This window comes from Phyllobates terribilis, unplaced genomic scaffold (genome assembly GCF_046119375.1).
Source record: "Phyllobates terribilis strain yellow unplaced genomic scaffold, ASM4611937v1 Scaffold_7__3_contigs__length_470593459, whole genome shotgun sequence".
NCBI classification, from domain to species: domain Eukaryota; kingdom Metazoa; phylum Chordata; class Amphibia; order Anura; family Dendrobatidae; genus Phyllobates; species Phyllobates terribilis.
Window position 1 is genome coordinate 359,968,531 of NW_027362767.1, and position 12,858 is coordinate 359,981,388.

The 12,858-nt window shown below is 42.8% G+C and overlaps 1 protein-coding gene across 1 annotated transcript in view; it reads left to right on the top strand.

Annotated features, from left to right (window-relative positions):
* GPC4 (glypican 4) overlaps positions 1–12,858 on the top strand; it is a 135,430-nt gene that overhangs the window by 67,472 nt on the left and 55,100 nt on the right. Inside the window, exon 2 of the mRNA XM_073641319.1 lies at positions 4,044–4,202. Coding sequence (XP_073497420.1) covers positions 4,044–4,202 — 159 coding nt within the window. The remainder of the gene's footprint in view (positions 1–4,043; positions 4,203–12,858) is intronic.

Sequence of the window (12,858 nt, forward strand, 5' to 3'; positions counted from 1 at the left end):
TAGTGCAAGCTGTCATATTTGTCCACATGGTTATTCAGAAAAAAAGCCACCTGAATGGCCCTCGTACATTAGTACAAGTTTTTTGCTTGTTTTGGGGGATTTTTTTTGACCCTCGTACAGCACTCGGACCGAAAATACGGTCGTGCGAACTTTATACTGAACTCTCTCTCTGCCCTAGTATGCATAGCTTGCAAGATGACGCTTAGGGGGAGGATGGGCGTTCAGTGCTAGGGGTGGGACATAGTCCAGAGAGGCAGCCAGGAGCTTCAAGTTGGGCCGGCGGTTGAAACTTTCTGTAGAAAGTTGGCAATTTGATACTTTATATTGATTTCTTATCATTGTTTTTACAATTTTAATGTTTTTTTTTTTTTATTTCAGATTTTTGTGAGTTACTCTTATAACTTTTCACTATAAAATGTTTTTTTTTTGTCAGATATTTTCCATTTCTGAAATCCTAGTTACCATGGGTGGTTCAATGATTTTTTTTTTTTTTTTTTTTTTTAGAAAATTGGGTGGGGTTGTGTCTGACACACATAAATAAGTTAATTATATGAACAACTGAGGTTTTAGTCCATTATTTTGATGGTGGTGGGGAGTTTACACTTTGGCAAGCCACCAGGACCTGGAGTCAGTCTGGAAAGCCCTCATGACTACAAGGTTTAATAATGGGATGTCCCGAAGTGAACAATCCCACTTGTAGAATAAAATGCACTTTTTCAGTAGCAGCTCGAAGGCTGTTCTCCTTTGACCGGGTCACAGTCTGTAAAGTGAATCTGCCAATTACCAGCACAAATGATCCTTTGAGAGCCCTGAACAGCTGAGTGAGGATTTCTCAATTTGCCCCCTAACCAAGAGACGTGACTTTAAAAATATGCTTGCTGTGTTTTATTTTTTCTTTATCGAGTGAACTTTTGCCCTGATCCACCAAATCTAGATCAAACCGAGACGTTTTGGTAGTTATTTAATAAAAGTGCCTCTCTTTTTCATTTGTATACACCAGTATTATAAGAGTCAATGGAGCCAAAGGGACATAATAAAAAGAATGAAGAAAAGTAATTAAAAGAATGAACAGAATTTGTTAGTCCAAAACTATGGAGAGGTAGAATAGATTTATTGACCACCTTAGACCCTAGAGGTCCCTTCCAACTCAGCAGTCTGATCCTATCAAACAGGCCGGACAGACATCTGTCTGAGATGGTTTAGTGAATCCTGCGTTGAGTAGGAGGTTGGACCAGATGACCCTAGAGGTCCCTTCCAATTCTAGTATTCTGTAATACTATGAATGAACATGGAATATATGTGGATTACAGGGGAATGAACACATATCTCATATAAACAGGTGTGTATTCTATTCCCTGTGCTTGTTAGGTGGAGAATGAACATGAAATGTTCATTCTCTTATTATCTACATACATCTCATATAAACAAGTGTATATTGCATTCTCTGTGCATTGTGTTCATTCCCATGTAATCTACGTATATTCCATGTTCATTCCCCACCTAACAAGCACAGGAAATTTAACATACACCTATTTATATGGAATATGTATTCATTCTTCTATTATCTACGTATATTTCTTGTGCATTCTCTACCTAACAAGCGCAGGGAATATAATATACACCTGTTTTATATGGAATATGTATTCATTCCCATATTATCTATGTATATTTCATGTTCATTCCCCACCTAACAAGCACAGAGAATATAATATACACCTTTTTATATGGGATATGTGTTCATCTATATATATCCTGGAAATCCCGCGTCGCTCATTGGTCCGACAGCGGCCAATCAGCGCCGCGGGATTTGTGAAAAAAGATGGCGGCCGTTAGCGGCTCATCTGCGGGACGGAGATGCAGCCGGGAGATGACCGGTGCGAAGCGCTCATCTCCCGGCCGGTAGCAGCAGAAGGACCTCGACCGCCGGCGCCGCTGACCTCCATGCGGAAGGGAGGACCGGGGAGCGTCGCTGTGGGTCGGGATACTTCTGCTGCGAGCGGCCGCTCATCTCCCAGCTGCTTGCAGTGGAAGTAGCCGCACAGGCAGCGGCGCTGACATCCATGCGGCTAGGGTGTCAAGGGAGGACCGAGGAGCGGCGCTGCGGGTCGGGATACTTCTGCTGCAAGCGGCCACTCATCTCCCAGCTGCTCGCAGCGGAAGTAGCCGTACAGGCAGCGGCGCTGACATCCATGCGGAAGGGAGGACCGGGGAGCGACGCTGCGGGTCGGGATACTTCTGCTGCGAGCAGTCGCTGATCTCCCGGCTTCTCACAGCGGAAGTGCCCGCACAGGCAGCGCCGCTCCCCGGTCCTCACCAATACGATTCCGCTCCCCGGTCCTCACCAATACGATTCGCTGATTGGCCGCGCTCTCCGCCCGCGACCAATCAGTGATCTTGGCGCTAAAGTTAAACACTGCTCTGCTGATTGGTCGCGGCCGCTGCCCGCGACCAATCACCGATTTGGGCGCCACATTTAAATAGCGGCCGCGACCAATCACCGATCTTGGCGCCACATTTAAACACTGCTGTGCTGATTGGTCGCGGGCAGCGTCCGCGACCAATCAGCAGTATTGACGCCAAATTTAAACACCGCTTCGCTGATTGGTGGTGGTGGCCGGCCGCGACAAAGCGACGATATTGGTGCCAAATTTAAACACTGCTCTGCTAATTGGTCGCGGCTGTGACCAATCACCATTATTGGCGCCAAATTTAAACCCCGCTCTGCTGATTAGTCGCGACCGCCGGCCGTGACCAATCTGCGATATAGCTGCCAAATTTTAACACCGCTTTGGTGATTGGTCACGGTTGCCGGCCTCGAGCAATCAGCGATTTTGGCGCCAAATTTAAACACCGCTCTGCTGATTGCGCCCGGTCGGCCGCATACATATTCTAGAATACCCGATGCATTAGAATCGGGCCGCCATCTAGTTCCTCTATAATATACATATACATATATTCCATGTTAATTCCATGATTAAAATGCCCAGGAAACCTGTTATACCTCTCTACTTTTGGACCAATATTTTTTTAAATGTATTCTTTTTATTTATTCATTTTCTTCATTCTTTTTAGTACATCCCGGAGCCAACACGCTTGAGTCTTCTGTAAATTGGTTGACCCATGGTCTTTAGATTAATGTTGACCGAATCTGGCAAATGGCAGATATCTTTGGAGGGGGAACGAAGGATTGGGCTGTTTAATTTAACCATGCACAAAACTTTTTTTTTTCTTTTCTTTATGGATTAGGGTTTTGCTGCCAGGCTCTTACTTCTCCCCTTTCAGAATGCATGCATGCCAGGAATATGACCAGCTTTACTAAAGGAAAAAATATTGACGTGTGAGGGAGAGTCTTAAGCTGGCCATACATGATTCAATATTTTGACCCAATATGACAATAAAACCACCAAGTCTGCAGTCACGCATCCGTGTGCAGTGTCGGTGTGCTGTCTGTGTTTTTTTTTCTTTTTCCAGACAGCTGCACACAGACCCATTGAGCATGTCCTATTCTGATCCTCAAATTGGCTAAGAATAGGACCTCGTCTGAATCTCACAGATTTCATTCTCGAATACCTGATTTTTTTAACTGATGTCGAAATAGATAAATTTTATTCTTTGGGTCTGTAAGAAATCAAGACAGCATACGGACAAATTACACCGGTGTGTGAATGCGCACTGATTATCTTGAACACTCATTAAACATGATTTTGAATTGTAAACAGGCTGCCGATCATCCAATAAATATGCCAAATGTTCTTTCATCTGGTGAAACGATCATCGTTCTCGACAGTGTAGCATCTTTATTCTCACTGCCAAGAAAAATAGCAGACTATGCACTCTGAGCGATCCATTAGATTTCTCCGTGCACAATGCTTACTGCGGTCTGTCGGTGTAAACAGGCTAAACGACCGCCGGATCACAGAGTGTTTACAGATCGGTGATGGTTTAATGCTACAAGTCAGACCTTTAATGGAACTGTATCCAGGGAAACTCTACTTTTATATCCTGAATAGTATTTTTAAATATATTTTTTTCCCTTCTTTTAGGTGACCATCTGAAAGTCTGTTCACCGGGACATACATGTTGCTCTCAAGCAATGGAAGAGAAATACAGCCAGCAAAGTAAACATGATTTCAAGGCAGCGGTCACAGAGCCATGTAGCACGTTGCAGAATGTATTTTCTTCCAGATACAGCAAGTTTGATGGTAAGGGATTATTTATTTTATTGGTCAAAATGTGCTTTCTTTATGTGAAGTCTTCTATTACTTGATATCATTTTTGGTTCTACCATTTTTGTATCAAACCTGATCTGGTGGATCATTTTCTATGCCCAGGATAGCCAAGTGGTTGATCACAATGTCCTGGTCAACTACCAGCTGGCAGCCTGTAGGTCACAATGACTGGCCAGTCATTTATACTTTTAAAGAGACTGTCCACTACGTTTCTATTGATGCCCTATCCTTGGGATAGGTTGGCAGTGGTGCCTGGTGTCGGACCCCAGCCTATCCAGCTGTTATCGGTGGCAGCGGCCCCCAGCCGGAGATACCTGTGGAGCTGGCCATCTACTAGTGGTGGCTGCCGCAGGGTACTACATCTCCACCTCCTATTGAATAGGAGGCGGAAGTGCAGTACCCCGCAGTGGCCACTTTAAGTAGGTGGCCAGCTCCACAAGTAACTCCGGCTGGGGGCCGCTGCCAACGATAACAGCTGGATAGGCTGGGGTCAACAGCTGTTATCGGTGTCGGCGGTCCCCGGCCTGAAGCATTTACTTGCGGAGCTGTCCATCTACTTGTAGTGGCCGCTGCAGGCTACTGCACTTCCGCCTCCTATTCAATAGGAGGTGGAGGTGTAGTACCCTGCAGCGGACACCACTAGTAGGCGTCCAGCTCCGCAAGTAAATGCTTCCGGCCGCCGGCACCGATAACAGCTGATAGGCTCGGGTGCAGGGTGTCGGACCCAGACCGATGAGACATTGATGATTTATCCCAAGGATAGGGCATCAATAAAAAAGTAGTGGACAACCTCTTTAAACTGTGGAAGCAAAGAATCTGTACGAGGGCGCCATGCTTATCTGGTGTAAAGTGACAGCATGACTTCGTACATTTAGTGGCCGCTCGCTGGTGCTGCACCTTATCACCTATTTGTCATAACTGTTACCGAACGGATATGGCACTGGAGTTGTGCTCATGCCATCCACAGCAGGAGTCAGCTGTTACACACAGCTGAGCTCCTACTTATTGTGCTGGGACTGGACCTAGGTCTGATCCCAGTAGTTTAACCCCTCAGATGCTGCTGTCAGTAGTGACACTTGAGAAATTTGACATAAGGAGATCACTCTCTGCCTCAGCCCATGGAGACCTAACATTATCTTCCATGTCTGCCATAAACCCCGGCCTATCAGATCCCTCCAGAGGTTTTTGTGATCGTATAATGTACATGTTCATGTCCCCTTGTGGGGCTACTTAGTATTCAATCTAAAATAATATTTAAGTGTAGAAATAAGATATATACAATTTATTTCTTAGTGTCACAGTTTTAATAAATATATATATATATATAGTAAGAAAGCCAGGTAGGCTAGGAGTAACATCTTGGCACTACAGGCCTAGTCTAGATTTATATCTACTATATAGTTGTCTTATCCCGTCTGACTGTCCTGGAAATCCCAGGTCGCTGATTGGTCCGGCTGCAGCCAATCAGCGATGCGGCACGGAGGTCAGCGGCGATGCAGCCGGCTACTCGCAGCATAAGTCCCCCGACCGCAGGCGCCGCTGACCTACATGCGGCTATCGTCGGGAGATCAGCGGCTACGGCCGCTTATCTCCCGAGGAGAAGTGTGACTCCTCTCCTCTCCTCTGCTCCTCTCCTCTCCTCTCCCCTGCTCCTCTCCTCTCCTCTCCCCTGCTCCTCTCCTCTCCTCTCCCCTGCTCCTCTCCTCTCCCCTGCTCCTCTCCTCTCCCCTCCCCTCCCCCTCCCCTCCTGACCCTAGCTGATCCACTTCTCCCCCTGCCATAGACTTTTGCAGTGACTTATGACTCATACAGGGAAAATTTACCTCTTGTTTCTACATAGAACTTGGGAGTCAGCTAGTCAGTTTTTAATCACGTTATGTCATAGACCTAATAAAAAAGAGAAGAATTATCTGGGTAGAAAGGTAAAATGAGCAATTGTAAGTACACAGTGCTATATAATATGATGACTTCAATGTATTAAGAGGAGAAAACTTTTGATGGGAGGAGGAGTGCTTCTTTAAATAGTGATCCTGGAATTTATTTTATACGGAAATTTATATTTTATGGGAGTATCTTCAGAAAACTCCTGACAACAACTTTAAATGTCCAGTTTTTGCTTTGATTATATTCTGGCTGATCCATTGAGTATTTCTTTTATTCCTTTTTTTTATACCCGTTATAAAGATATTGATTTCTTTATTTAGTGCCACTTTCCTCTCTGTACATGAAGCTTTCCTCGTTCCCTCATTCTGCGGTGTAGTCCATATAGGTCTGCACATGGCTGTGTTCACATCTGTCACATCAGCCTTTGCTATTTTAACCTCCTTTTCAAGTGTTGAGGTCTGCCAGAGATCTGAGGTTTTGTAGCCACAAGCGTCCTTCACATGAAGAATATCCCCCCCCCCCCCCCAAATGTCTGGTGTAGCAGTTGAGCTTTCATGTGGGGCCTGCTGACCTTTTCCCCGGCTGCCACCAAATTTTAAGTGCCCTTAATTGCTATTTAACCAAATCAAATACTGCTTCCAACCAAAGAATGGATTCTTTTAAAAAATAGGATTGTCCTGATCATAAACCTCCAAAACCTGAAGGTGCCAGGAGACCATAATGGGCATCTGTGTAGATGAAGCTTAGATGTGACCTTGGCAGCTGGCGGGAGGTCTTGTAGAAGTGAATGCGGAGGGGTCGTATGTACATTACGATTCCACTTGAGGTCAAATTGAGTTACTTCTCCCATCCTTGCCAATATTTAGACTTCTATATACGGATTTATGGTGCAGATCCAACTCCATATAGAGGTTGCATTAATCTGTGGCACCTTACACCGCGCTTCCCATGAAGTCATAAACCGTTTTATAATCTGCTTATCTTGTATTGTACGTGCAACAAGACTTTTCTTTTCCTTTATGGGTTGTAATGAGGATCTTATTCCTCCTAGAGAAAAACTTGAAGCATATTGTGCACATGAAAAAAAGCAAAAAATACCCTGATTATCGCTGCCTTTCAGTTACCGGCATATACATGTGTCGTAGGTTGTATAACTGCAATACGAAACCGAAAAGCCCCCCAACGCTGGTGTCTTGTTACCTTCTTCCCTTCAAGTTTCCCTTTAATCTGCCCAGTTCAAGCTGCTAGTTGATGTTTTATTATGTAGCGCCAGCTGTGGGGTGGAGTGGAGTTCTCATACACCTTGTCCCTTGGGAAACCTAGGGCTGCACATTTCCACACACAGGAATTAAAATATGGATGCGTTATAATATGTATTAATGCGTCTGCTCTGGCTTTAAGTAACGGGTCACACCTTACTGGTATGCATTTACAGGGTGAATGCACCGCAGATAGGGAGGTGAAGAATCTGCATATCACAGCAGATGTTCCCATCTTTAATTTTACACATGTTGAAATTAATACAATTTAATATTGCCTCCATATTAGCTGCAAAGTTGTCTGAGATTTGCTTTAATTTTTCATAAGTCATTGATACATGTGAAAATAAGAAACCTTTATAATCTTATTAGAGATCTGCTTCTTTCTCTTCTGGTACTGATTTATTAATTGTTAATTAACTTGTTAAATTGTCTAATAGATTATGAAATCGAAATATAAAGATAGATGACTGTTGGTGCTCATAAAGTTCTATGTCTGCCTCTAGCTCCTCCTCTTTCCATAGAATTTAAAAAACACCATCTGCCATCTCCTATCTCAGAAATGGGAAAATCTGACTTCGCTGAATACAGATTTTACCCATGAATTGAAAGTAAAAGATCAACCCGGTAGGAAAAGGAAGCAGATTTCTCTGATAAGATATAATACAAAGTAGCTTATTTTCATGTGTAGTATTGATTTATGGAATAAAAATGAAGACTGCTATTCCGCTTTAATATATTGATCCCAGAGCCGAGCTTTATCATATAATTTGCTTACCTAATGCGCGTACAGACAGGACATAACTTCCTCATAGCACGTCCTTTTATATAGACCCCATCCCGGAAAGGTTGCATAGAGGTAATGAATTATGGTTTCCCTAAGAAGGCAATAAGGGAACACAGTGTAACCCATCAAACTTACTCTGAAGCTGGATATGGATCCTTCAGACCACCATGACTGATTTTATAGCTTCACTACATCTACAGTCCTGGTAAAACTGTTAGGATGGGATCTTGCTATTTTCCTAGGTGTAAAGCACTAATGTCTGTCCATTGTTTAGGCCATATGCTTTCTTAAGGGCTTTTTCCTACAAACTTCACTGCAGGCAATCAGTAAGGAGTCCATCTGATTGTAGATACTCGTTGACTACATGAAGGCCAAATGAAGACTTGCACCTCAATGACCTTGGCTTAGAGGGCATCAGTTCAGTTTGGAGTGTAACTTTTGTTTCCAAAGACCTAGTTTCCGAAGTTTTTCCTCATTTGAGGACTTTTTATATTTTCTTTTTTAATAAAGTGAACTGGAGATGAGAGCAGCCCAATCCAATGACCCAAGTCAGTAGTCTTTGGCTGTGGACGGGAACTTGCCAAATTTCCTTACTCTACAGGCTCGGCTTATGATTGGCCTGACTGGCAAACATCTATATGGAAGGAGAAAAATTGGTAACCAGCTCACTTTCCAAGGAGGACAACTTAGTGTGAAAACCACTTGAATTCACATAGGAACCCTGATACCCCTTGTTGGGTCAGGTGTGTTGTGCAAGACGTGAGAGTCAGAAATGGACTAAGGGTCCATGAGGACTGGGCTCCAGCACCAACAAGAAAAGGTTAAAATATAACTTTTACTATGCAATTAAAAACATGGTGAAAAAAAAGATTAAGACTCCATAAGCTTGCACGTTTTGGGTTAGCAACCCTTATTCATAGTCTTCATCCCAGATGTCTTCTGTGCGGAGTACACGTGAAGTTAGCCGCAGTATAGATAGATCTTTGGCCGCTTAACCCTTGTCGAGACGTTTTCATGTAGCCTCATTTTTGAATGTGCACGGTTACTGTTGCATCATACAGAATATTATATGCTTCTTTGGGAATAATTAGAATTTGTGTATTTTTCCAGCACATGCGTTCTATAGCTCCCCCCATATATTTTAATAACTTTTTAGAATGTCCACCTTGTTTAGTGCTGGTGGTTGCACATGCTCAGTAGCTCAGCCATGTGGCATGCAGGTGATTCATGCCTTTGTGCAGGCTTCTAACTAGCATTGGACACTTTAGTTGGACCCAAAAGAAAACAAGGGGGCGCTATGTAAATTAAATAACGAAAGCCTATAGACCCATTTCAGTTGGAATCGTTTTGTGATCGAACACAATAGTTACTTTTAAGTCTATGGAAATCCCCTTTAATTTACGGAGTTGTGCCTCCCAACTTTCCCCAACAAACATGCATACTCATCTTGGTGGAGCGTACATATTCCTGACATTAGATCGTTGTATGAATCTGCCAAATAAGTAGAACTTGAACCAACCTTTTTTGGCTCAGATATATCATAGGTGGTGGAACTGGCCAACACCTTTTTTTCAGCTGATTTATATTTGCTCCAATTTTTCCATACACCATATGACCGAAGTATAATTTAGCCTTTGTTTTCATTGTTTCAAAGCTAATGCTAAAAAAATCTGTACTGTATCCCTCTGCACTTCTATTTTTGCTTTTAAACAATACCATATTGTAGCATTGTAAGTTTGCCTTTGCCCCGAGAGTGCAGCACGGTATGATTTGTTATCCTAGAGTCCTTAGTGCGACAGTCGTACATTGAACTGGTGTTGATGTAGTGATTTAATGAGTGTAGTGTATTTGTCCTGCTGCTATAAAACATGTTTTTACAGCACGGCTAAACAGGAAAGTAATCCTCTGTGTGTATGTTTGTGTGTAGGACTTTGTTCCACTGACTTGCACCAGAGGTGTTAATTTATGGAACCGAGAAGTCCAGACGGAATAAACCAACATCTATTTCTTCAGGCAAAGCGACAGAATTCTTAGCTGCTCTTTGAGTCAGTCGGAGTGTCCTACAGAAAAGAACTCATGGTTGAAGTTTATTTTCCTAAAAGCAGTAACAATATTTCACAGGACCTTTGTGATTTCTTAGTATAAGGCAAAAAAGATGTATATGGGTAATACAATTTTATTTATATAGTGCTAACATATTCCGCAGCACTTTACAACTACGAGGGGACATGTACTGACAATAAGGACATTAACGAGTAACACACAGTTCACCAGTAACTGGAGAAATGAGGACCCTGATTGCAAGATAGAATGTATAGGGAAATGGGGGGCACAATAGGTAAAAAGTGCTTGTTATGTACGGTCTAACCATCCGTATAATATATAGGGATTTTCAATTAAGCTTCATGATCCAATCATCAGCCAGTATCTATTTAAGTACGGTTACAAAGGGCTATTAGGTGCATGGAGGATGTGAAGACAGATGAATTGGAGGGACCAGATTGTGAGGAAAATTTAGAAAGAGGGAAGAGGAAGATTAGTGAATTGAGGTGATAGACCTGTCTAAAGGGATGTGGTTTAGAGCATGCTTAAAAATACAGGGGCTATAGGTATTGATTGGATTGTCCAGTGTAGTGCATTCCACAAAACTGGGGCAGCATGAGAGAAGTCTTGGAGACTAAAGTGGGAGATTTGGATTATGGAGAAGGATAGCCTTAGATCAGTTGCGGAATGAAGAGCACGGGTAGGGTGATAGATGAGGGAGGAGATATATGGTGGTGCAGAACTGTGGAGAGCTTTGTACATGAGAGAGAAGTTTTATTATATAATCTATTGAGGATGGGTAACCAGTGCAATGACTGGCACAAGGTGGAGGCGTCAGTGTAGCGGATGGCCAGAAATACGGCCCTGGTTACCACGTTGAGGATGGTTTGGAGATGGAAAGTTTGGTTAGAGGTGGACCAATTATAGTAGAGAGTTGCAGTAATTAAAACAAGAACGAATAGGAAGAATAGTAAACGTTTTTGTTTCGAAGATGAGAAAAGGGTCAGATTCTAGAGATGTTTTTAAGGTGCAGGTGTCATGAGTGATTGTATATACGGAATAAAGGAAAGTTCTGTGTCCAATATGACCCAAAGACCGAGTGTGCTGCTTGGGACTTATGGTTGAATCACCCATGGAAGTTGTAGGATAGTAGAGAGTGGAAACACGAGATATTCAGTTTTGGAGCGCTTTAGATAGAGGGGACGACATGATGTTAGAGACAGCAGACAGACAATCCCTGGTATTTTGTATTAAGGTAGGAGTAATGTCAGGAGAAGAGGTTTAATCAGCATAGAGATGATACTGGAAATCAAATATGCTGATGGTTTGTCCAATATGGACAGTAGATAGGGAGAAGAGGAGGAAAGGGCCTAGTATTGACCCTTGAAAAATGTACACCTCTAATTTGTGCTGGTACGGGTAATAAAGTGGTCGCAAAACCAAGGAAATAAAATGTTTATACCAGCACATGTTATAGATAGAGATATAGAGAGATACAGATATAGAGAGATATAATCACCCACGGTTCATGTTTTGGATATATATTCCTCATAGTTCTTTCTTCAGGAATTTTTGAGACCGCAAAGATCTTTTGCCTTGGAAAATGAAAGCCTCGTCAGCGTTTCGCCTTCCCAATATGCACCCTCCACCCTTTCACATTTGACAGGGCAAAGGTGGTATTCATAAAATATAAAAAATGTAATATTTTTTGTAAACCGCACCGCTCTGCATTGAATGGTTAGCCAGGAAGGATGTGGCTGCCTTTTTTGATATAAGATAATTTGCACATTTAAAATTCATTGCCGCACAAATTCCAGACATTCAGTAAGAAAACCCAAAATTCCTCCTTCATACAGGAAATGCTGCTTGTAATATGGACTTCATTTTATTGGAATACCTTCATTTGTCTTAATTTCATGCGGGCAGGAAGGAACATTCTTTCCTGTAGTTTATGCAATTTGCCTTCTGATGAATGCGGTGGGAAATTATTGCTTTAGGAGGGTGAGCGATCACCTGTTTTTAAAGGATTTTCTCTTTCTGCAAATGAATACAGTTTTCTAATATACTTTTGTATCAAATCCTAATCGCTTCCACAATCGTTCTTCATGGTCAATGAAGAGGGAACCTTTGTTTTTTTTCCCTGGAAGCACCGAGCTCTGGTGCTGGGCCAGGCATACAAACCTGAGGAGATGCACTTAGGCCAGTTTCAGACAAGCAGTAATATGGGCACAAGTCCCAGCACTGACTACCGCAGGTCTTTTGGCCCCAATTGCCAGCACATTAGATCCCTATGATGCTCGTAGTTTGGGTGAGCAGGCTCATAATTGTGTTGGTGCTTGTGGCTGTAGCGCTGGCACTGAAATGCACCCATTTACTGCCCAACTGAAATTGGCCATAGTTTGAGAGAAAACATATAGCCATCGGATACATTTTCTGGAGCTGGTGATTCAGGAGCTTTAGTTTGCTTGCCCAACCAATGAGACACTGTTTTCATTGATATTTTTGCTGCTTGCCAGCTTTTCAGGTATTTTGAGTTAACACTTCTTCAGGAATAACCACGGGTATTTATTTTACTCACTTATATAGCGCCATTAATTCCACAGTGCTTTACAGACATCATCTCTGTCCCCATTAGGGCTCACAATCTACATTCCCT